Genomic DNA, 25,321 nt, shown 5'->3' on the forward strand with positions numbered 1-25,321 from the left:
ATTAAATATTTTGGCATTAATTTCGGTTTATGGACAAAAAGACATCAAGGATTAAAGGATGACCTATTTTTAATAGAAGGCCATGTATTTATAAACCCACAAATTTGAATTTGTAAATATTCTCCAAATTGCATGCGAGAACGACTGTTGTCGCAGTTATTGGGTGGAGATTTAAAGCTGGTTTCAAATTCATTGTGAAAACAGGAGAACCGATCTCCACTCTTTAAAAAAAAAAAATGGGGGAAAGTTATTTCACAAATTAGTTGGCAATGAAAAAGGCTGTTTTCTCAGATTAAATAGGAACTGCAGTCTTTCTTTTGGTAAGGAGTCTTATATGTAGCTCATACTGTATCAAGCTATGATTGGAATATTCAGGTGAATGAATACAACAACTTTAAAACTAGAAATACACACGATTAAAAGCACAAAAAGGGATTGATGTGAAAAATGCAGGAAATGAATTTGTACCCGATTGGCAGGACATTTATAATATAATTTTTGAAAAGCAAAAATAAAGTTGTTGGGTAGCAATACTGTTTCATGTTATAATACATATTCATCATCATTCACTTCAAGTCCCACTTTTAACATCTGCCCATGTTTTAGCGTGATCTCTTTGCATTATTGTAGATTTTAATTACTGTTTTAGTCTAGGACAGGTCCCTTTAAATCAGTCAGTTCTCTAAATGCGCCATTTCAAACTTGAATTTAAATGGGTGGTAGTTGTGTTACTAACAATTGTTCTAAATCACCTTTTCCTTCCTTTATATTAATTATGCCATTGCCTGCATGGTGCAATATTTCCCAACGTCTTGCTGAACTTATTTATAAGCTGACCTTGCACATATCAGTGGGAACAATCATTTATCATAAAGGGAGGGGGAACAGAATTTTATTATCATTGGGGTGGCACTTTCGCACAGAGCTGCAGAAATATCTCTGGAGTCTGCCTCATGATGCCTTTTTCACCGATAAACATGATGCCCACTTCTCGGACAGCTCAGAAGACACAGAGCGCCGAGATCGCCACACTGCCTTGTGATTCAGGTGAGTCCTGCTTTTCAAATAGGACATCTTATACAGGTACAGGTAACACATTCTCCTTAGTAATGCTTTATTTTTTAAAAAAAAATGTATAAAGCAAGAAAAAGAATTACCTGCACACTTTACATTTTTCCTTTGGAGTAATTTTGCAGCAGATTTGCATGTGAATTTCTTTCTCTTTATTATTCATTTTATGATTTATTCTTTGAAATAATTTTGTTTCAGCAGATAAATGCAGGTCACTTACTCTTACTATACGAGATCTGAATGATCCTGTAGATGTGAATACATATATTGGAAGTCTTTAAAAATGAGATATACATTACATCATCTTTGCTATTTCTTGTGAGGGAAGTGGATAATTATAGCAGGGAAAACAACATTGACATAACATGTTTATAGGGAGCAGTATCCTTGCAATTTTAACTTTGCAAAAGTCATTCAAGTTGGTTTGAAAGGATTAGGATGTGACATTTGGACATTCGGTGTTCACCGAAGCTGCCTTGAGTTAGGCAACAGAGTCCATGTTAAAAGTGTTTGCATCATTAAATCTGAAATCCAAAGATTTCTACAACTTTTACAGATTGCTTCCAATTGGCTATTTCCCCATGTCTGCCCAGTCACTGCTGCGTAATTAAATCAATGTGGTCAGGAAAATTTTTGCACATGGAAACTGAAGTCTCCATTGAACTGAGAATAATGACATTGGAAGTATATTTTCATGTACAGTACTCTTTACAATTGTCCAAAACTGAGTATCAGAGATTACCCAGGGGGTGCTGTCTGAGTGGAGTTTGTATGTTCTCTGTATTTGTCCGGGTTTCCTCTGGGTAATCCTGCTTCCTCATGCCATCCAAAGACAGGCGGGGGGGGGGGGGGGTTACTTGGCTTCTGGGAAAACTGGTTCTGGTGTGAGAGGGTGTGTATTTCTGTGTCCTGTGATGGACTGGCGTCCCATCCAGGGTGTACCCTGCCTTGTGCCTGTTGCTGGCCAGGAATAAACTCTGGTTCTCCTGCATCTACTGGATGAAGCAGGAATGATGTGTGTATAAGAGCAGAAACAATGCTGAAAAACAAGTTCCTAATTGCTGTGTGAAGAAAATAAAAGTAATGGATTCAACAACGTGGCTTATTAACATGTTCCAGACTCCTACATCCCCTTAAAATGTAAGGAAGTGTCACCTGTTTTCACTTGTGTCCTCTGATTTGCGTTTGGCTCTGGATTTTGAGAAACTTTGATTCCAGGCTGGACTTTGTCAAGATCTTTGAGAGCCTTAAACTCTTCAACTGGATCCCCTCACTGTCTTCTTTAAGACTAGAGGATCAGATCAGTTTCTGCAGCCTGTCAGTGTAGGATTCTTAGATTTCCCAGGTGAAATAATTCTGTTCACTTTTGCAATATCTCCAAAGAAACATCACATCGTATGTTGGCTGGTTTTCAAGGGCCAAGGACTGTAAACCGATTTCCTGTAGAAAGCGTACTTATTCCATACTTAGCTAACTATTCCATTAGCTTTTCATTCTTGTCATATTTTAGTATTACAGTATACGCACACCGTTGTGCTGTACAGTAGCAGGTGTGAAGCGTAGTAATTATCGAAGCCTAAGCTTCGATAGATCTCAGATCTATCGCAGATCTCGGAGCGCCGTGTTCTCAGGTTTCTTATGGTGAAGCAGAGAGTAGATAAGAAGTGCTAGCGAGAGAGGTGATGCACGCAGGCAAACCGGGTGGGGAGAAAAAAAAGGCTGAATCGCTCTTTAGAAGAGAAAAAGGTTTTCCACTGGGGGGGGAGAGCGATATTGCCTGGCGGAGACCGATTAATAAGGCGAGGCTCCCAGCCGAAAAATTACGAAGATACGGGGCTGGCGAGCTCAAGCCTGGATAAACGGGCAGTCGAAAGTCTTAGAAAAAAATGCCAGCATGAAGAGAAAGGGGCTATTTGTCCGCTGAGCCGCTGTGGTTAAATCATTAAAAAAAAGGGCAAAAAATGCTTGCGATCAGCGAAGCTGCTTAATGAATGCTTTCATAAACGCTGGGGAACTCGATGACAGAGGAGCCACACCGCCGCTTGAATTTCCTTTAATAAGGAACTTTGGTTAGAGCGATCGAGATTTTAATTTGACTACCTGACGGCCGGTCCAATCAAGAGCCGACCCAACCTCGTTGGATCAGGCTGAGAGCCCGTGAGAATGCGGTTTTAGACATTTATATTTACTTAATTCACTATTAATATTAGAGGCACTATTACGTTTGTATCTGATAACACATAGGAAGGAAATGTAGTTTTTCAGAATATATTCTCCTTCAGTAAATAGCCATGCAGAGACATCTTTTGCAGCTCACCACTCTACATACTCTATGTTCTCAGGTTGTATGAGATTCTATTTGAGCACTGTAGTTACGAATAACTAGCGCCCAAAATGTAAGTAAAGCCCCACGTGGTGACTGGCCGCACATGTAAAGGACAAAATAGGATCCCCTACCAAGCAGGGTGTTGAACCACTATAAGCGGCAAGAAAAGTAATGTTTATTCCACATGGCCTTGTCATAACTACAGACCCTGTCTTATTCTGCTTGAGAGGAATGGTGTGCCCCACCACACTGCAGCAGAGTGGAGATCAGAGGATTGTCCTGGGCCAGCAAGGTGATTGCGGCCTGTTCATTTGGCTGGCACTCCTCATACTGGATTTTGACTAGCAAGGACGTCAATGGTCTGCAGACTAAAGGAATGCAACAAAATAAACAATGGATCAAGCACGGAAGGCTAGGCAGGTCTCAACAATGATGCCTTTAACTGGCACTTGAGAACAGGTGTCAGGATTACTGGGAACAACCAACATGAGTGACCTGTTTTGAACACTGGTGTCATTAATACAAATGTTATTTTTTCCTCTGAAGGACTGTCCCTGCTCCAGCTTATTTCATTTACTTTTAGGATGGACCACGGAAAAAGGTTTGAAGGGATTCAGATGTCCAAGGTAGGCTTTTGTTTTTTTTGCAATCAGCCGTTTACGATTTCTTGAAAATGAAAACAAAAAAACAACACATTATGAAAGATATACGAGGACCTGAAGCACACAGTAAATGAATCAGGCAACACAGAAACTACTGTTAACCGTCTTCTCACTCCAATAAACTCTCAACCAGGAAAGCAGAGACCAGATCCCACGTTTCCAATGTGTGTACCATTCAATCTGGCTGTTAATTTCTCAAAATGCGCTATGTCCCTAAACACAAGTAGGCAGCAATCTAACAGGAATACTTTTCTTTGCATATGTGAATCATTGAGTAGAAATAAACAAAGGTTGTGTCTCACTTCACACTCTAATAAATTGAGTTTACACATGACTGTGTGGCTAGATTTAACAGCAACCGCATCATCAAGTGTGCTGATGACACCATAGTAAATCGGTCTTATCAGCAACAATGATAAAACCACCTACAGGAGTGTGGTAGCAGAGCTGGTGGAGTAGTACCACAACAACCTTACACTTAACATTGGCAAAACAAGAGATTGTGGACCTCAGGAGACACAGAGAACGTCACACACCCATCATCTTTCACGGGGCTCCAGTTGAAACACCTTCAGGTTCCTCGCCCTCCAGATCTCAGAGATGCTGAGCTGGTCCGAGAACACAACTGCCACCCTCAATAAAGCCCCCCAGCGCCTTCACTTCCTGAGACAGTTAAGGAAGTGGGGGGGGGGGGGTGAACAAGACAACACCAATTTTTACCATAATACGATTGAGTGTCCTGACCAGTGGTAGTACAGTGTTGTATGGTGGAGCCTCAGTACAGGACAGAAAAGCCATACAGAGGGTTGTGAGGTCCGCGCAGAAAATCATTGGGACCGAGCTACCCTCCGTCGACCAGACATTTTGACCGCTGCCGCAACCAGGCTCGAGCTATAATTCAGAACCCAGTTCACCCTGGCCACGATCTGTTTTCACCCCTGGGTTCTGGTAGGAGGTATCACAGTATCAGAATACTGACCAATAGATTCAAAAACAGTTTCTTCTCCCAAGGAGTCCACATCACAAACAGCTCAAATTAGCACCTGCACATTAGGGTACTGCACTGTTTGCTGTCTTGGCTGCATTACGTCTATTGTCTAAATTTATTGTCCATGTCTGTCTGTTTGTAGTTTGTGCCTATTTCCCCCCCCCTCTAATGTTACTGGGTACAGCTGAACAATTAAGCATTATTTGTTATACTGTATATGGCAAATAAAGAAATCTAGTAGTCAATTACGGTGTGCCTCATGGTTCAGTCTTGGGTCCATTGATCGATGATACTCAAATTCCTGTTAAAACCTCTTTCCCCCCTCTGATTTCCCACTTTGGTCACTTATCTAATGTTCACGTGACAAAGACCTGGTTGACATCAAATTCCCTGAAGCTAAATAGTGACAAAACAAGGCTTACTGGTGGGCAGCAAATATCAGCAGGAAAATCTGGACAGTTTCACAATAATGGTGGATGGCTTCTCCACTCCCGTGTCAGGAATCTGGGAGTCACACTTGATTGTCCCCCGTATTTCAATTACATTTCGACAGATTTGATTAAAATTCCCCCCCCCCCACCTTCAAAATATTGCCTAAATTTGGCAATTTATTTCCATCTCCAATGTCAAGTAATTGATTCATGCATTTACTGTATATATCATGACTTGTTACTACTACTCGTTGCTGTGTGGGCTCCCCAACACTCTCCTCAGTAAGTTGCAATACAGTATGTCCAGAACTCACACCAGGGCCTGGCAGAATATCCCTTTTACACTTACAGTAGGCGTCTACATTGGTTGCCTATAAAGTCACATTTTCAATACAAGATCCTGTTAATAACTTAATGGCTCTGGCTCCATTATACAGCACATCTCTGAACTCCTCCAAGTGATACAGTATGTACACCCCCTCTTGTAGACTATGTCCAGTTGTGTCTGGTCACTGTACCCAAGACTAAATCTCAGTTTTTGGCATCCATACCTTTTCTGTTGTGGTTTAGTGTTACGAATCTCCCCTCCTCCAACTCAAAGAAAAAATCTTTGCCTCTCCTCAGATCAAGATAAAACATTGCCCTACAGTTTATCCCATATGTTCTTGTTTACTTTTTAAATTTTCTACCTTTTCCTTTATCACTATGCACAGCGTTCTTTTGGTCATTATTAAAATGCCTTTCCGAACAATTCTGCCTCATCTTATTATTGCAGTACATCGACTGCTTGTTTCCAAAATGCAATAACAGAAAAGTAAAAAAGTTTATTGTACACATACTGTATACTACATGTATAGTCTTATGTAAAGTATATTGTACATGTACAGTATTTCCTGCTCAAATTAATAGGTTTTGGTCAGCCAATATGTCAAACACTGGAAGTGTCTATTTTTGCAATAGATCTACTGAACCCACTGTAGTCCCCCCCCCAGTACCTGTGCTGTCACGTGTTTAAGACAAAGAAAACATAGTAATTGCCTTGAGGTGGTTTCTGGATTTCCTGGTCTCCGTTACATTTTTCAGAGCGTCGGGCTGCTGTCAGCTCAAGCAGCCCTTCAGAAATGCCACCGTAAATCATTTTTGACATCAGCTCAGTAGAGCCGGACTTGTGGGAATTTTCTCTTCTCCAGAAATTTGTTGTGAGGAGCTATCAGTACGTGCCACAGCACCTAACACCCCCCGAGAACCAGCTTAGAATGAGGAACGAGCAGGTGTGAACAAGTGGGTGAACAAGGTTTAACACTCTGCGATCAAGGAAGGAATCAGTGTAATTGCTAGTTAGATAAATGACATGGAGATGATCAGGTTTCAGTGCAGGAATTTCATTTATTCTCAGTCAGTAAAACCCCACCAGAACCAAGGTAGTACAACATTCATCCTGTAACACATTGAACTACAACAACTTATTATTTTTTTTTTTTTTATGGTGCATCACCCACTTTCTAGAGCCATCTCTAGAGATCAGTTTGTGCTTTCATATGGAAATTACTGACTGCCCACTGAAGTGCTCAGGTTTAAAATCTCAATTCCAAGTTTGGTGTTGTTGTAAAACTTAGCCGTGATCGGTGGATATTTTAGGAATACGTTTTAAAGTTGCTTGGAGGAGAACTTGTATGATCTTATGGCAGTTTGCTTTGAAACATGGGACATTTGCTGTGGACAGAAGAGCACCCTACAGAAATGGCATGCCCCCTACCAGGTACTTTCAGAAACTGCTGTAAAATAAGGGTTTAGGTCTCATAATTAAGAAATAGTAGCTTCTAACAGCTGTAGTTGGGGTCCACATTTCACCAGAAATCAGGACATTGGTCACTGTAGTCAAGCGTGACCCTCAGTGTAAGTCTTTTCAATGGGGCTCAGTAGCTTTTACTCCACACAGTGTTTAGCATTGATGCCCAGAGGAAAACAAACATGGCACATAAGACAGAGGCTGTGCTTGTATTAAACAAATTAACTCATGCAATGCTGCCAGACCCTCCAATTTTCCGTTTTGTTGCTTTCCATGTTAATGGAGTTCAGCGCTAGGGGGAATCATTTAATTTCACATTTCTTGTCCAGCAAGTGCTACACAAACAGTAAAGCAGCTCTTGTTCATGCAGTCAGGCGGAAGCTATTTTCACCTTTCACTTTCACTCAGTTGCATAGGTAAGGAAACGCAAAATGTATTTTTCCCCAATTTAAAAGGTTAAGCACTACAAGGACTCACCCTTACATTTATTTTTTTCCCCCACGTTCAATGTACAACATTTGTGAGTACTAAAAGAAGATGTTGTTTATTGTGTATTTTACATTTCAAAACTAGAGTGGGTAACGTGCAAGGCAGCACCAAAATGTAATGCAGGGGTTTTTTACGCATTCTAAAATGACAAATGCGACGGGCTGACGTCCCATCCAGGGTGTACCCTGCCTTGCACCTGTTGCTTGCTGGGATAGGCTCCAGCTCCCACATGAATTGGGAAAAGTGGTTATAAAATGGATTGATGGCTGACTTAATAAACAAACATAGGTTTACTTTCCTTCCTTTCATTCATAAGAAACTCCATTGATGTTCGATTACATGTTTGGTTTAGGGAGGTGTTGCAATAATAATTTATAAAAACATGAATATAAATTAAGTAAATGTCTAGTATTTGCTAGTGTTTTATAATACTCTTCTGTACATAACAGGCCACATCCTGAACCTTAGCCTTACCAGATTATATTCTTGCGTCTCATACATGTACAGTATTAAAATATTTTGTTAAACCAGAACTGGACTCCCATTCACCTCACTTTACTCATGAATAAAAGACAGGAAAGTTAGTTCTTGTCCGGATCGAGATTTAGTTCAATGGTGTGGTCAGTTTTATTTTCCTACAATTATAAATGATTGAGGTTATACTGTAGTGTTTTGCAACACAAAACAGACTGGGACATTCGGTCACTGCAGAAAAAAAAAAACCTTATTGAATAGGCCCAGCCTGAACTTCACCAGTGCCAATGAACACATTGAAAATCCCCATGCACAAGTCAGGCTCTCCATTTACATGACTTGTTCAATCTGCAGAGGACTGATCCATGGAACGGGTCATTCCCCCCCTCCCTCCCCACCAAGTGATGCACATGACTTTTCCTTCCTTGGTTAATAGTCTTTAATTTACCTGCTTCTGATGCTGTTTTGGGCTCAGGCAATGAGAGAACTTTGCAAAGAGGAGGATTACGCCTTCTTGAGAGACCTCGAGGACAGAGGACATCCGTTTAACGAGATCAAAGGCGTGGAAGATGGAAGAGAAAGACAGAAGGTATAAATTCTTATGTCACCTTACTCCACTGGAGTGATTAGGAGAGTAGAACTCAAAACTTGCTGAACACCTGCCTTGCTTCCTCACTTGCTGCTCAGTAACATGCCTGGTTCTTTACTGCCCATGCCTGGGTCTGAGCAACAGGGCATCTCCAGAACCTGAAATTTTATTTGGCTAGCCAATTAAATTCACACAATCGCTCTTGCATTAGGGGTGGCATGGTACAGCAGTGGTTAGTATTGCTCCATAGCCCTGGGAGCCTGGGTTCAGTTCCGGACCTGGGGTGCTGTCTACATGGAGTTTGTGGATTTGCATGGGTTTCTTCCGGTGCTCTGGTTTCCTCCCCACAGTCCAAAAACATGCTGGTGGGTTAATGGACTGGACACAGGCACACGCACTCAAACCAGGGCCAACTTTCCCAGAAGCCCCTTGCCTTGCGTCCATTGCTTGCTAGGGTAGCCTCATGACTCCGAATTGGAGGAAGCATTTAGTAAATGGGGAAAAAAATAGATGGATTGATATTGCATTGGTCCAAACCATAAAATATGTACTGTACATTGTCATAATAATCTCTAGCTAGAGCTGGCAAAGCAATGTGTTGACTAGGCTCCAGAGGGGCAGGGCTACAATTGCGCTCAATACAAGTACCTACAGTATAAGCAGAATTCCACTTCTTATAAGCAGGTCCTCAGCTGACCATAGAGCCAAGTTTGAATTTGTCTTCCACCGGGGGACATGTACAGTAAGAGTAGAGACGTTTGCTTCTGATGAGACCATTTCTTTTAAGAATGATTACAAAAACGGACTACAAAAGTAGAATGACCTTTACATTCATATTTTCGAACAAATGCTTTGCCATCGTCTAATTTCGGTTGCAGCCGCAGTACAGATAACTCATATACAGTAGTACTGATATTATGAATGCTGTAGGCGTTATGCTTGTGAATCAGCCAGTGCTACTTTCACAGAGTGGAAGAATAAGACCTTTTAAAGGAAGAACAAATTGCTTTGTCTCCTGCAAAACGCAGGTCTATTCCTTAATGTCTGTCACGGACCAGTGGTATGAAACTTCTTTCAGGTTCTTCGGAAGCAAGAAAGAGAAGAGAAAGAGCAGAAACAGAAGGGAGTCTTGGAAGAGATGAAGAAGGTAATTCTGAAAGCCAAGCGATAGCCTTTCTTTATAACCCTCGGCATAAGGAATAATTCATGAAACCGGGAAAGTTTTCTGGAAGATCCCAGATCTTTAAAAGCAGGAACTGTATACACCGAGGTGGGAATTTTAAGTGACTACACAGAAAGCCAGTAGGGTCTGTCAGCTATCTCAAGATCTAGACCACTTTTACCCCCCCTAAAAGATGCTTATTCAGCCTTTAAGCTGAAACCATATTTTCACCATCAAAGCGTCATGTCCATCTAAAACAAGCAGGGAAATTAACAATTGAAAACCGAGATTGCAAAGAGACGTTATTACTGAATGACAGCAGTTACCAGTTACTCATGCCATCCATATGGTAATGACGAGTGAGCTAGAGTTTCAAAATCTCTTGCTCCCCCAAAAGCAATACTTAAATAAATAGTTGCTTAAATACAGTTTTATCCATAACACACTGGCACAGTATTAGATATGCAATTAAGTCGCTTTGATTGAATTAATAGATTTCAGATCAGACCGCACAAGAAGCAAAGTTAATCCCGTGCAGTCAAACTCTTAGAGAGCAGTCAGTCATAATTGGAGGCAATTGTACTGTAATCTGCTTTTGAAGGGTTTTAAAATAAAGGTGCATTCTGCCAAACAAAAACTACCGTAAGACACTTATTGCTTTTGCGCCAGCCAGTAATTCAGAGGATGTTGTGATTGCAGTAATTGTTCACAGGTAAGTGACATCATTTCTGTGCTGCACTTGGCTGCTGTTGAAAGCTCATAAACCACAGGTCTGACGTCTGAGGAAGTTTGGATCCAGGCACTATTGCAAATTATCGCTGCCAGTTAACAAAAAATAATCATCTTGGATAAGCAGAAACTCCATTTCACCTGTCTGCAATTCATTTAAATTCTCACATCTTCCTAAAAAATAAATAAATGACCACTTAGTGGATTTAGTACTGTTTTTGGGGGCAGGATGTTCAGTACTTTCCTGATTTGCATGACTTATGTCTTCTTCTCTTGCAGTCAGTGCGTCTCTCACCTTCAGTATGAGCCTGGACAGAAAACAGTTTTCTCCTTTAACAGCCTCATAGATCATCTGCCTCCACTTGGCTAAAAACTCCCACCCTCTCGGTCGTAAAAGTCTTAAGAGAATAGGGGCTGTCTTGTCGCAGGAAGAGGAGAATGGTAACAGAAGGCACAGGTGTCTTCTACACTTGGGAAGTGAAAAATACAGGAGTTATTACCAAAGAGTAGAATACAAATATGTTGGTGTTAAGGATCTGTGTGGGGAATTACTAGCAGGTTAATTACTAACAGTACATCTAATACAGTATATTACCACTACTGTTGTGAATATCACAACTGTTCTATTTTTAAATAGCATATAAAACATTTACACATGATCTTCAGGTGATGCAAATGAAAAAATGGGTAAGAACTGTTCATAATGCCCACGATGTGCACAAAATCAAGATTCAATACTTCCTTTATTGCTGCAGTAGAGAGTTTTAATTTTCTTATCATACTGTAGGTTGTTTCCTGAGCTCATAGCAGCAACTTGAAGGCTGTCAGGAGTAAACCTGCTCTGAAAGCACAGAGCCTTTAGGCATTTTTAAGGCTCTTATTTCCTTGGTGTGTCAGGAAAGAGCATGGAAATTCAAAGCAAAGGGACAATTCCATGCTGGAAAAAAAAATAGGAGGGAGGAAACACACAATGGTCTGGCTGGCCAGCCTTCTTGAGTTATGTTTTTTACCATTTCTGCAGTGCTTTATGTAGGAGTGGTGGCTCTGTGGTTAAGGATCTGTGCCTGTGGGTGGAAGGTTGCCAGTTCGTATTCCACGGCCGGCAGAGGAATCCTAATCCGTTGGGCCCCTGAGCAAGGTCCTTCACCCCAACTGCGCTGAATAAATGGCTGACCCCGCACTCTGACCCCCAGCTTCTCTCGCTGTCTGTGTCTCAGGGAGAGCAAGTTGGGACATGCAAAAAGAAATTCCTAAGGCAAGAAATCGTATATGCCCAATAAAGTGATCTGATCCGAGCTTTGTGAAAAGACTCCAAGTAGTGAGGATCTCCAGAATTCTCCATTTCACGATTACACTGACTTTGCAGTCTAGTCTGTAACAGATTTCCGGGACATTATCCTTTTCATCTGGATCACATCTTACCCCTTCTGTGCAGGGTGGGCCAATTTCTTTCAAGAATCTCGCCCGTCTCCATTCCATTCCATTCTCTCCCCAATTTCTTTTCAGAATCTCTCCCTTCATTACAGATTTCACACTCCTGCCCGGTGCACGTCCTCACCTGCACTCTCCTTTGTTCTTCTCTTCTTTTATCCCCACTACCTTCATCTCTCTTCCCTCGGCCATTGTGTTCTCTCTTTTCACTTCTCGGCATGGGATTAACCTTCATCTGCTCCTTAAATGATCTGAAGCTGTAGATCTTGATCTTCAGACATCAAGGGGTCTTCTGCCGGCCCGACTCCCTTTTTCTCAATTGCCTCTTCCCCCACCCATAACTACCCATTCAGTCTCTTCCTGCTCTCTGGATTCAACCGAGATCAGGAATCACAACCGTTCACGTGATGTTTAGACTCCTACTGTACATTCACAAGCATAGATGATACCTCCTAATTTAGCAAGTAACCTTCCCACCCATCCAATTAACATTAGGATTGCTTACACTGAGGCCAGTTAACTTGAGGGGTATCTGTACTTCCTTAAATGCTGCAAACAAGTGCTTCTGGCACGGATACTCACATTCAGGGCAACGATGTTGAGACACTTGGACAGCATGGTCTTTTATGGACTATGAGAAGACACTGGAGCATCTCCACCCTGACACGAGAATGCTCAGAATTCACATACTGCCGGCAGTGGCTCATGCTGGAATAAAACTCGGGACCCAAAAGCTATGAGCCTGCACAAAAATTATAAATTAAATTTCACAAGTCGTATCTCTAAATATGAAATTATGCACACAGTACGGCTTATTCAGCCCAGGTCATTCATTCACATGGCCAGATTTTAGTACGATCGATAGCAATGGGTTTGCTCGAGTCAAAGCATCTTTTCCATCCGATTTTTTCCCCTTTACAGCTTTTTGCACTTTGCTAAAGTCTGACAAGCCAGTTTTCAATAGCCAAGCTATTGCTGGTGGGTATGGACCTGAACTGTATACTTTAATAATAGTTGGTTACACCTGTATAGCTCTTGCCTGGACACTCCACTCGGAGCTCTTTCCAGGTCATGGGGAATCCCACTACCACCACCAGTGTGCAGCCCCACCTGGATGATGCTCCAGTTCTCTCCCCACACACCAGCTCTCAGTGGGCAGGAGAACAGAAGCCAATTCAGAGATGGGAATTATTAAGAGGCCATGATTGGTAAGGGCCAATGGGAGATTTGGCCAGGACACTGGAGTAACACCCCTACTCTTTGAGAGACACCCTTGGATTCTTAATGACCACAGAGAGTCAGGAGCTCGGTTTTACATCTCATATGAAGGACAGCACCTTTTTACAGTACAGTGTCTCCATCACTATACTGGGGCATGAGGACACATACAGGCTACAGGGTGAGCACCCCCCAGCTGGTCCCACTAACACCTCTTCCAGCAGCAGCCTCAGCTTTCCCAGGAGTCTCCCCTCCAGGTACTGGCCAGGCTCAACTCTGCTGGGCTTCAGTGGGTTGGCAGCTGTGAGTTACAGGGTGATGTGGCTGCTAGCCTCATGCGATTAATAAATGACTGAAGAACTCAATGGGCACATGCAATGTTTACAATTAAAAGCAATAAATAGTTTCTTCCTTAATATTTGGCTAACATCGCCTCTGAATAGCAGTCCTAGAATGCTTTTTGCAGAACACTGCCATAGCTAAATCCTGAAAAGTAAGAAAAAAGGTTACTGGGGATCCACATTAGCTTTTACAGAAAAGGGTTCCATCACCAAAAAAGTTTGAGAACCAGTCTTAAATGATTAAATCAGTGATGTATAAAGTAGTTGTCACGGGAAATTTGAATTTTCTTCAGACAGAATGGGACATTATTCAGCACTGCAGTATAGAGTTAAATTAACTGCAACTATAGCGTTAAATTAGAGTTATATATTATCACGGCTGCAACACACAGAGTGGTATACAGAGCATTGCAGACTACAAAACGCAACCCAGCTATATCACACAGCAGTCTGCCCCTCCTCCTGATGAGCTAAATTAATTCTATGCTCGGTTTGAGGTCAGTAAAGCAAATCCAGCCAGGAGGATTCCAGAAATCCAAGATGAAAACTCACTGATCATACCCAGAGCGTATGCGTGTAAAGTTTTTAAAAAGACCAATCCACTCAAGGCTCCTGGCGCTGATGCTATCCCTGGCTGTGTTCAGAAGGAACGTGCAGACCAGTTGGCAGATGTCTTCTTGGACTTAAATCTTTCACTAGCTCAATCTATAGTTTCTTCCTAGTTTAAGAAAACCACCATCGTCCCCGTCCCTAAGAAACCCAGAGTCAGCTGCCTGAATGACTCCATTATCATGACGTATGCTTTGACCAACCGCTTTACAGCTTTTTGCACTTTGCTAAAGTCTGACAAGCCAGTTTTCGATAGCCAAGCTATTGCTGGTGGGTATGGACCTGAACTGTATACTTTAATAATAGTTGCTTACACCTGTATAGCTCTTGCCTGGACACTCCACTCAGAGCTCTTTCCAGGTCATGGGGAATCCCACTACCACCACCAGTGTGCAGCCCCACCTGGATGATGCTCCAGTTCTCTCCCCACACACCAGCTCTCAGTGGGCAGGAGAACAGAAGCCAATTCAGAGATGGGAATTATTAAGAGGCCATGATTGGTAAGGGCCAATGGGAGATTTGGCCAGGACACTGGAGTAACACCCCTACTCTTTGAGAGACACCCTTGGATTCTTAATGACCCCAGAGAGTCGACCTTGGTTTTATGTCTCATCTGAAGGTCGGCACCTTTTAACAGTCTAGTGTCCCTGTCACTATGGTGGGCCATTAGGACCCTACAGACCACAGGGTGAGCGCCCCCTGTTGGCTCCACTACCACCTTTCAGGTACTGACCAGGCTCATACCTGCTCCAGTGGGTTGCCAGTTGCAGGGTGATATGGCTGCTGGCTAAGAAATCAGCTTAACACCCAGAGGCTCTTTGCTGTGGTTCTCCAGACCACTTCACACTGAATGAGTAATAGCATAATACCTTGTTGTGCTATAAATCATTAAGCAGAAAATCACCTGGGACCAGATTCTCCACTTTCCAGACCTGTTATTAAAGGGAGGCAGGGATTTCAACAGGTCACTTGTATGGATGCATGGACAAAACACCAACGTGGGTAACCTGGCTAGCTCACACTTTAACTGCTGCTTTTACTTCTCCTAAGTTTGCAATCGGATGTGAAACTCTCACAAAGGAAAACCTGACTTGCTCAAGAGAAAGGTTCATACTATACAACCTGGTACAGTTTGAGCTATTTCTTTGCCCCAAGAGTGAAAAGTTCAATTCTCTTGTAAACAAAAGAATGAGTAGATGTCTGAGAAAATGAATTATTAAGTCTCCACTCCACAATGACAAAGCAATGGGTTAGGCTTGTCCTGTACAGTCTGAATTATTATTTAGGCTGTACAAGGCCTGTCTGTCTTCAAACAGCACTTCCTTCAATTGTTGAACACTGGCACGTTTCTAGGCTGGAGAATTTATCAAAAGTTTTCCCATGTGGATATTTCTGTAGGAGAAAGGGGAACAGTGGAAGATGAGTGTGGCAACTCGAACAGCAGGTCAGGAGAGACCACAGAGGGAGCGAGCCGACAGACTGAGGGACTTCAGGGTAGGTCAGAACGACCGAGGGACTTCAGCACAGGACTTGCATATACAGTACACAAAACCAGTGCTTTACTTTCACACACAAGCCACTTATTAACTTCGTGCTACCCTTACAAACACAATCAGCATAAAAAAGCATCCTTATTTGTGTGGGTTGCACCCCTCATACTAAGATCCAAGAACAGTTCACACCATCGGTATTGTGCATTAGTGGCTACAGCTCTGGACGTCCTGAAAATTGTCCTGAATCTTGTGTGGGGAGCAGCTTTTGTATTCTTATTCTTCAAGAAAATGCCCAGCCTTTTCATGAGCACAAACATATCAATCAAATAAATTGATGTCAAATTCCACACTTTCATTCAAAACAAAATAGAAAAGTGCATTATTTTTTATAGTGCATTTTTAACCTTGTTTCTAAGGCTTTTCCAGAAAGTAGTTTAACTGTTAGGATTGGCCTAAGTTTTTTGGAATTTTAGGCAGATCGTGTCTTTCATTACGACATCAGTTTGTATGCATCAAGTTAAGCACACATGGTTATTTAGTATTTTAGAGACTAAGAGAATCTTAAACCCGATCTGATCATTTCTTTCTTTATTCTGAACATCATAATTAGTCAGCCTATTGACTACAGAACAAATGTTGGAGCAGATCAGATGTTGAAATCTGAGAAACAGATTTCTAAGTTGTTCTTCCCAGAAAGAAAGATTAAAAATAATGAGAAAGTAACTGCACTATTAAATGTAGCAATATCTAAATGTCAATATTGTTCAGTGTTTTAGAGAAAGATGCAACAGTACGATCTTTAACTCAGAAACCATTTCCAATTCTTTCAGAGCTTCCAAAGAACGGTTTTAGAAGAAGAAATGGGACTTGAGCCTGGGACTCATTCTAAGGAAATTGAGGAGATCCTTATGAGAATGTAATTTTACTGGGTTTGGAGAAGCAATAAACACTGTACAAGCAATTGTGCACTGTTCCATTATTCAATCTGGAGCTACAGAACGCGATATCACCCCTCAACGCTCGAGAATTGCAATAAATGTTAAAAGTTTGATTGTGCAATTCAATTAAAAAAAATGTCCTTTCTTTATTGCATTTTGGAATGTTAAACATGTTTACGTACCGTACTTGAAGGAACGGTGAGCCAAATGTCCCCCCCCAGGATTCCATAAAGCATGAGTGTAAAGAATTCATAGAGGATAACTTCAGCATTTTAATAACATCACTATTAGCCCTATACAATTTCTTGCATTAGAAGTTTGTCTTCTCGCAGACCCCAGCTAGCTCTCCATGAGAGACACAGACAGGGAGAGAGAAGCTTGGGGTCAGAGTGCAGGGTCAGCTGTTTTACGGCGCCCCTGGAGCAGCTGGGGTGAAGGGCCTTGCTCAGGGGCCCCAACAGAGTAGAACTCCTCTGCCAGCTGAGGGATTTGAACCAGCAACCTCCCAGCCACAGGTCCACCGCTCTGCCACGACACAAGAAGGACCATTTTGAAAAAAGAAAATGACAGAATAAGAGACACTTTGAAGCTCCCACACAAATCCCTAAACATTTACTTTAACAGTGTAAGCGAACTGCTACTAAACATGCAGAACTACAATGACTGTTATCCAGTGTGGAGCTCATTCCCCAAACACATTGGAAAAGAGCAGTTAGAAGTGCAAAGTGTGCAGAGAAGGAGTAGCCACAACATGCGAAGTGAAAGTCCGGAGCACGTTTTAGTCTGTTGAAGCCTGTCGAGTTCTAAAATCAATTGGAGTAGTATTTCCTGCAATGATAGTTTGACCAGTCGTTACATGCAGTGGAGACCGCCATCTTGATTTCTTCAAAATCCCCCCTTATGTCAACCGCGTCGTCAGTAGAATGACGCCTACCTCGTTTGGCATTAATTAAAATCATGCTTTGCTCGGGAGCAGAGTGCGATCCGTGTATCAAAACAACCCATATGTAATCAACAAGAGAACAAAAATAAGGGCCTAGTTTAAACAATTGTAACTGGTATTGCAACTGCATTGTCAATAGAATTTTACTCATCTGGGCCTGAAGTTCATTTGCCAAAGAGGGATTATAGAAGAGCAGCCAGAAGCAGGTGGCAAGTTCTGAGGGTATGAAGTAATCATGTGCCCTTCTGAAACACCTCTAGGTGTGAAGTCTCACAAGAGTCCATCTTTGAGAGATGTGGTTTAAGCTTTGCAGACAAAATGGTGGCCACAGTGGTTAACGAAGAAAGTTAACCCCTTTCATCACGTTAACTCTTGTCACAAGAGTGGCACGTACAGAGTCTGGATCTATTTGGCCAAACAATTCTTGAACAGGAGCCGTTTCCATTAGAAGCCAAGCAGTTGATGACCTGCTGTGAGAAAATTATCAATGTCTTGTGAGGAGGCAGATTAGAAACAGCTTTGGCGATTTGCAAAAGCTGCCAAGTTTTGATTATAGCAGTTCCCCAAACAGGCTGTTTGAGCTGGGAGAGAACAAAATTGAGCCTCTATTTTAGGGAGCAGAGGAACAAACTAATGCATACTATAACAGGCAGTAGCTAGCCAAGCATTTTTAAAACAGCAGGTCTGGAGCTGTGGGCTGAATATCAACAACAAAGAAAGTTAAATGGTGGTCATGTGAACAAATGTATTATTTTGGCTTCCCATTTTCAAGTTTACCTCTTGTTGGTACTACAAGTAAAATTAGATCTATAAAGTTTTAAATGAATTGAGGTTTTGAGCAGTCTGAGTAATGGGCTGCATTTTTCTAAAGGGTTTATGACCTGTTACAGGAGAGAACACCGATTTAGAAACTTTTCAGGTGCAAAGCTTCTGATGTTTCAATTGTGGGTGAAGTTATTTTCAGCTCAATCTGTGCAGCAGTTCTTAAAGATTTTGAAAGGGTCTCCAATACATGGGCCAGGCTATAATTGATAAAGGACCGACATTTCTTAATGGCTTACCTGACCCAATGTACAGTACCTGCTTAGTATGAAAATGTCAATTTTCCTGGTCTTTGAACTTGAGGAGATCAATAGTGGGAAGAAAATTATAAAAGGCTTCCACTATCTGGTGGCCTAATAATAGGGTAAAAGGCTTAGCAAAACCACACAAATTCTGATTTGTGAATCTTTAATACCCTGCAGTTCTTTTTAAAATCAGACTTTTGATTCTTTTGTTAATGATTTGCTTGCTGCTTAACTTAGCAGGTGTCCGGTGCTTTGAAGTATTCCAGGTGTCATGGGCCTCGGCTGTTTTCAGATTCTCAAGTTCAGGGTCTCCTTGGCTCCGGGGCACTAACAGACCGCAATCACATTGGAGGAATCCACATGTTCAAAGCCGATCACGCTCACTATACAAGGCAAACTGCAGTGCAGACAGCAAGGGGTATCCCAGTGGAGGTATACCATCAATTACAAAACCCTTTTCTCCAAAAAAAACCTTTCGGAACTCTCAAATACTGTTGTCAAGGCCTCCTAACTGTGAGGATCCTGACATGCAAAGAATGCATAAAGAGGTCTCCATTTTGCATGGCTAAACTGGCCAAAATCTAGCACAAGAACAGTTTGAGAGAGAGCTCTACGACAGCAGCATTTAGCAACGGTCTTGAAAGTTCCTGTCTGTTACCAACATCATTAAAAGGGGCCCTGCCTCAGGGTTGAACAAGGTTATCCTGCTTTGCTTTCCTTAGGTTAAAATTCACTTTTATGGCCATCTCTACTTCCAAGGCAGTGAAATCTTCATCTAGCCCTGCATCGGTGTTGATCAGACGCAGCATTTAATGAAATGAGGCTTCATTAAATAGGGATAGAATATGGCCTAACCACTTAAAACGTTAGGCATGCAACCCGACTCCCAATGTCATTCCATGATGTACAGTATGAATGACACCCTTCAAGAAGCTGCTGTATTCTTTTAGGACCAAGCTGTCAACACTACAAGTCCAAGAAAGATCATTTCTCAGTCGCTTAAGCAATGTTTATAACAACCCTGTAGCAATGCAAGGTGTCACAGAGCACTTCAGTGTCGAACAGGCAGTAAGTTTTATTACGCAGATCCCTCCAGAGATCTGAGCACTGAGACACCTGCCTTCTCTCAGCTCTGGAGCGCCAACATTTCTAGGTCCTTTTTTCCGAGCATCTAGATACGGCATGAACAGCGTCCTGGGTTTTCTTATAAACAGCAAATCATTGTGCTAGAATGAGGGAAATACAGTACATGGAACAAATGTGTACAAACACCCAAAATCCAGTCTTTGCGAAGTACAATTGTCACAGAAACTTCTATCGCTCATTCTAAATAATGAGCGTGACACAGGGACAGCAAGTTTCTGCTTAAAACTAGTCTCTACTGCCCAACAGCAAACACCCTGGAGTGTGCACATGTTGTGTGTTTGCCCTGCAATGGACTGGCGTCTTGTCCAGGGTGTACCCCGCCTTGTGCCCCTTGCTTGCTGGGATAGACTCCAGTTCTCCTGTGACCCTGAATTGGAAGAAACTGTTAGAAAATGGATGAATCAATCTTCAAAACTGCCCCAATCAGACTTTTGCCTCTTTCTACAAAAAAAAAAAGATACCTGTATTGAAATGTTTAATTTCACTTTTCCAATAGACATGTTTATGTTGCATGATTTAGAATAACATTTAATTATTCAATCATTCACATGCTGAATAATTCAATTATGCTAGACAGTCCATGTTCAAAGCCCAATAACATCATAAACAACGTTAAATCAAAAATGTATTTAAAATTGGTAGTGAGGTTCTGTTGCAGTTTTATTACTGTTATTTCATTCATCAATGGAGTTCGTACTTATATTTTGCTCACATTGTACAAACAGCTGATAATTTTTAATACCTAAATCAGGTGTGAGGAATAAAATCACAAGAAATAGTTCCTATTTATACATGTAACTATGATGGAATTGGAATTACAGAAAGATGGTAAACAGAGTAAGGATGAGGAACATAATAAGATCCAGATTTTCAACTGGATCCGGACTGGCAGGGGAAAACCCGGCCCGGATCCAGATTTTCAACTGGATCCAGACTGGCAGGGGAAAACCCGGCCCGGATCCAGATTTTCAACTGGATCCAGACTGGCAGGGGAAAACCCTGTTTAGAGCAGTGGTTCTCACACTGTGTTCTGCAGAACCCTTGGGGTTCCTCGGGACGTCCATAGGGGTCCCGCGAGCTCTCACATAGGCGACATGAAAAATACAAATTTGCCATAAAAAAATGCTAGCTATTGTACTGTGCTCTCACGAGGCACCAGATCTGTAGGGGTTTGGGCATTTACTGGGACAATTATTAATTGTAGCAGTAAATCACAAAATGATTCTTTTAATGGCTTTAGAATCCAACCATGCGATATTACTCAAACAATGCACACACACAGGTACTAAAACACGAGGATACATTTATTAATACATAAAATATGCATGTAAACCTAACAGATCTTATCGTGAGGGTTATCAGAATACAAAAGATATATTCATTCAGTCAGTTACGAAGAGTTACACATATCAAGAGGACATACGTTCAGTATATCATTCATTTAGACCGTTTCGTAAATGAACTTGGTTATAACTTCTACATTGGATACTCAAAACAAGTACATAACTCTTAGGAAATAAATTGATATCAACTGGTTGGGATAACAATTGAATTCTGGAGCTGTAATGCATTGAAGTTGAATACTCATCCAATCTCTGGGGATTCAGATCTCCTGCGGGCTCTCTGGCTCCGTGCCAGGCTGTGCTGTGCGGCTTGCGACGGTGCGCTGCTGATGCTCACTGACCGGCTAGTTAGTGTTGGCTTTAACTAGCAAAGTTCGTGCACAGGAGAAAAGATGACTGTGGGTCCCAGCAAGTCAGGAAGAGGACCGGTTCGTTCCTGATGAAGCGCTAGTTCTGAATAGTGATTCAGCTGTCCACAGTTCCGACCTGTTCATGAGGCTTGCTGCTGATGCTAACCTCGGGTGGATCCTCTGGTTACTCTCTGGCAACCTCTGCTCTCGACTCTTAGAACAAAGCAAAGTTCTGGCACTCGGACACACTGGCCGTTACGTGGTTGTCCGGGCTGAGTCTCAGGATGGTCAGGAGGCGCTCTGCGAGAATGTCCTGCCCTTGGGAGCCTTTCTGCTCCTGGGCCGTCCTGCCCTGGAATTCTCCTTTGAATTCTCTTTAGAATAGTCTTTAGAATTTCTCCTACTCCAGGCTCTCCGTGTTGCCTGTTTTTACCTGGAGAAACTTCAGCTTGTTCATAGGCTGAAAGTTTCATGGGCATCAGAGACCCACGTGGGTTACTCGGCCCTACCAGTCCCTGATTGGTTGATCAAGGTGAGATATGAGTCACTTACTCCTGACACTTAGGAATGCAGTCCAGATGTCCATCTGGCACTCCCTAGACAGATAGGCGCCAATGGATGACCATTGATCATGATAGCCAGGCTTAGCTAAGTGCACCCCCATTTGGGCGCTGTCCCTTATCAAAAGAAAACATCTTTAAATCAGCCTGCATGAATAGTTTCTCTGTGGCTACACCACAGAGATGAAGAGAGAGATGGGGCCTCATTTGGGAAAGCACAGCAACACTTAATTTTGTCTTATTAACAAGCATTGCCGCTACACTATGATGGCTTTGCATAGCTCTAAGAAGTCAGACATGTCTTCAAATTCACTCTGAATAAATTTCCATACTTTCTCTGCTAGAGCCAGAAGGTATCTCAAAGATGTCGGTTGAAATTTCCTCTTCCATCTGCTGTTCTATCTTGTTTGGAGATGTTGTTGTTGGATGATGTTGAGAAAATGTTTGCCATTTGGCCATCTGGCCAATTTCAAAAGCTCTCGCAATGAGAGAATGGCGTTTTACTAGGTAGAGAGATCGCTTAGAAATTACTGCAACCACGAGTGGGGGGGGAAAAAAAAACCTAAATATCTATAAACTTCAAGACTTCACTTCACAAGAATGAGAAGCTCATTGACCCGATTTCAGACTCTTCCTCACAAACTGTGCAGTTGGCAGAGTTTTGGTGCGGCAGCAAAAACGAATATCCAGTATTATCAGAGAAACTTTCCATTCTCCTCCCGTTTGTGACCACCGATCTGTGCCAAACCGGATTTTCATCGTACGTGCCCACAAAAACAAAGTATCACAACAGATTGGATGCAGAGTCGGACATGAGACTGCAGCTCACATCCACAACTCCAAATATATATTTTTTTTAAATGTACAAGTAAGAGGCAAACTCACTCATCACACTGAGATTTTTCCGTTTCTGCTGGTACTCCTTTTTAAAAAAAAACCTCATGTATCGTTGTCTCACAGTGTTTTACCAAGTCATTTTGCTACTTTTCCTATTTGTGCCTGGTTGGACCACAGAAAGCGTCATCTGGTTCCATAAATGTTAGTTTCCCCCCCCCCCCCCCCTTTGTTAAATGTAAAAAAATAAAAGTTTTCTACCGGAATGAAACCCTTCTGGTTTTCTCCAACTCAGCTGAACCAGCGGTTAGAACTTTGATTCTTTTATTCTCAACGAGTATTTCAGTGATTGAGCTATATGGAACTGTAGGGGTGCTAATCGCTAATGATCAAAGTTATCATGTGATTAATCCATGTGATTAATGCCAGAGCATTCCCGGCAAGCAACGAGCGCACGGCAGGGTACACCCTGGACAGGGCGCCAGTCCATCACGGGGCCACAGTAAGGGCTCAAGGGGGACATTTGGCCCAGACACTGGGATAACTCCCTACTCTTCTTGAGAAATGCCCTGGGATCTTCAATGATCACTGAGAGTCAGGACCTCGATTTAATGTCTCTTCCAAAAGACAGCGCCTTTTAACAGTATAGTGTTCCCGCCACTATACAGGGGCATTAGGACCCACACGGACAGCAGGAAGAGCGCCCCCTACTGGCCCCACTAACACCTCTTCTAGCAGCAGCCTTAGTTTTTCCCAGGAGGTCTCCCCTCCAGGTACTGACCAGGCTCACACCTGCTGAGCTCCAGTGGGGCTGCCAACCAGGAGCTGCAGGGTGATATGGCTGCTGACATAATGTACTTTAGCCATAGAATAAGAATAATTCCTTACACTTATACAGCTCTTTTCTGGACCCTCCACTCAGAGCCCTTTCCAGGTCAGGGGGAATCCCACTACCGCCACCAGTGTGCAGCCCCACCTGGATGATGCTCCAGCCCTCTCCCCGAACACCAGCTCTCAGTGGGGAGGAGAGCAGAGTGGTGAGTCCAGTTCAGAGATGGGGGTTATTAGGAGGCCATGATGGGTAAAGGCCAGGGGGGAAATTTGGCTGGGACACTGGGGTAACACCCCTACTCTTCTCGAGAGACACCCTGGGATTTTTAATGACCACAGAGAGTCAGGAGCTCGGTTTTACATCTCATATGAAGGACAGCACCTTTTTACAGTACAGTGTCTCCGTCACTATACTGGGGCATGAGGACACATACAGGCTACAGGGTGAGCACCCCCCAGCTGGTCCCACTAACACCTCTTCCAGCAGCAGCCTCAGCTTTCCCAGGAGTCTCCCCTCCAGGTACTGGCCAGGCTCAACTCTGCTGGGCTTCAGTGGGTTGGCAGCTGTGAGTTACAGGGTGATGTGGCTGCTAGCCTCATGCGATTAATAAATGACTGAAGAACTCAATGGGCACATGCAATGTTTACAATTAAAAGCAATAAATAGTTTCTTCCTTAATATTTGGCTAACATCGCCTCTGAATAGCAGTCCTAGAATGCTTTTTGCAGAACACTGCCATAGCTAAATCCTGAAAAGTAAGAAAAAAGGTTACTGGGGATCCACATTAGCTTTTACAGAAAAGGGTTCCATCACCAAAAAAGTTTGAGAACCAGTCTTAAATGATTAAATCAGTGATGTATAAAGTAGTTGTCACGGGAAATTTGAATTTTCTTCAGACAGAATGGGACATTATGCAGCACTGCAGTATAGAGTTAAATTAACTGCAACTATAGCGTTAAATTAGAGTTATATATTATCACGACTGCAACACACAGAGTGGTATACGGAGCATTGCAGACTACAAAACGCAACCCAGCTATATCACACAGCAGTCTGCCCCTCCTCCTGATGAGCTAAATTAATTCTATGCTCGGTTTGAGGTCAGTAAAGCAAATCCAGCCAGGAGGATTCCAGAAATTCAAGATGAAAACTCACTGATCATACCCAGAGCGTATGCGTGTAAAGTTTTTAAAAAGACCAATCCACTCAAGGCTCCTGGCGCTGATGCTATCCCTGGCTGTGTTCAGAAGGAACGTGCAGACCAGTTGGCAGATGTCTTCTTGGACTTAAATCTTTCACTAGCTCAATCTATAGTTTCTTCCTAGTTTAAGAAAACCACCATCGTCCCCATCCCTAAGAAACCCAGAGTCAGCTGCCTGAATGACTCCATTATCATGACGTATGCTTTGACCAACCGCTCAAAGCACATCACCTCCTCACTGCCTGACACCCTAGGCTCACTGCAATTTGCGCATTGCCAGAACAAGTCAACAAAGGATGCTATTG

The 25,321-nt window shown here is 42.5% G+C and overlaps 1 protein-coding gene across 2 annotated transcripts; it reads left to right on the plus strand.

The window, feature by feature from the left end:
• The first annotated feature begins 925 nt into the window (after positions 1 to 925).
• LOC148829099 (uncharacterized) lies at positions 926 to 16,763 on the plus strand. Of its 2 annotated transcripts, none has more exons than XM_088924076.1 (6): positions 926 to 1,047; positions 3,944 to 4,023; positions 8,706 to 8,819; positions 9,898 to 9,966; positions 15,708 to 15,803; positions 16,633 to 16,763. In XM_088924076.1, exons 1-6 carry the CDS (start codon positions 954 to 956, stop codon positions 16,720 to 16,722), a joined length of 543 nt encoding a protein of 180 aa, XP_088780202.1. In that variant the 5' UTR covers positions 926 to 953; the 3' UTR covers positions 16,723 to 16,763. The 2 variants fall into 2 exon arrangements, with proteins under 2 accessions (XP_088780202.1, XP_088780203.1); XM_088924077.1 differs by having other exon boundaries at positions 977 to 1,047; positions 3,981 to 4,023.
• Positions 16,764 to 25,321: the final 8,558 nt, after the last annotated feature.

The sequence above is a fragment of the Atractosteus spatula genome, chromosome 8 (assembly GCF_055471065.1).
Source record: "Atractosteus spatula isolate fAtrSpa1 chromosome 8, fAtrSpa1.hap1, whole genome shotgun sequence".
Classification (NCBI taxonomy): Eukaryota; Metazoa; Chordata; class Actinopteri; order Semionotiformes; family Lepisosteidae; genus Atractosteus; species Atractosteus spatula.

Excerpts from the sequence above, each read along its gene's own strand:
- LOC148829099 (XM_088924076.1), top strand. The coding sequence starts at position 954 with ATGATGCCTTTTTCACCGATAAACATGATGCCCACTTCTCGGACAGCT. Across the intron at positions 8,820-9,897 it reads ATGGAAGAGAAAGACAGAAG|GTTCTTCGGAAGCAAGAAAG; the intron begins GTATAAATTCTT and ends AACTTCTTTCAG. Across the intron at positions 15,804-16,632 it reads ACAGACTGAGGGACTTCAGG|AGCTTCCAAAGAACGGTTTT; the intron begins GTAGGTCAGAAC and ends CAATTCTTTCAG.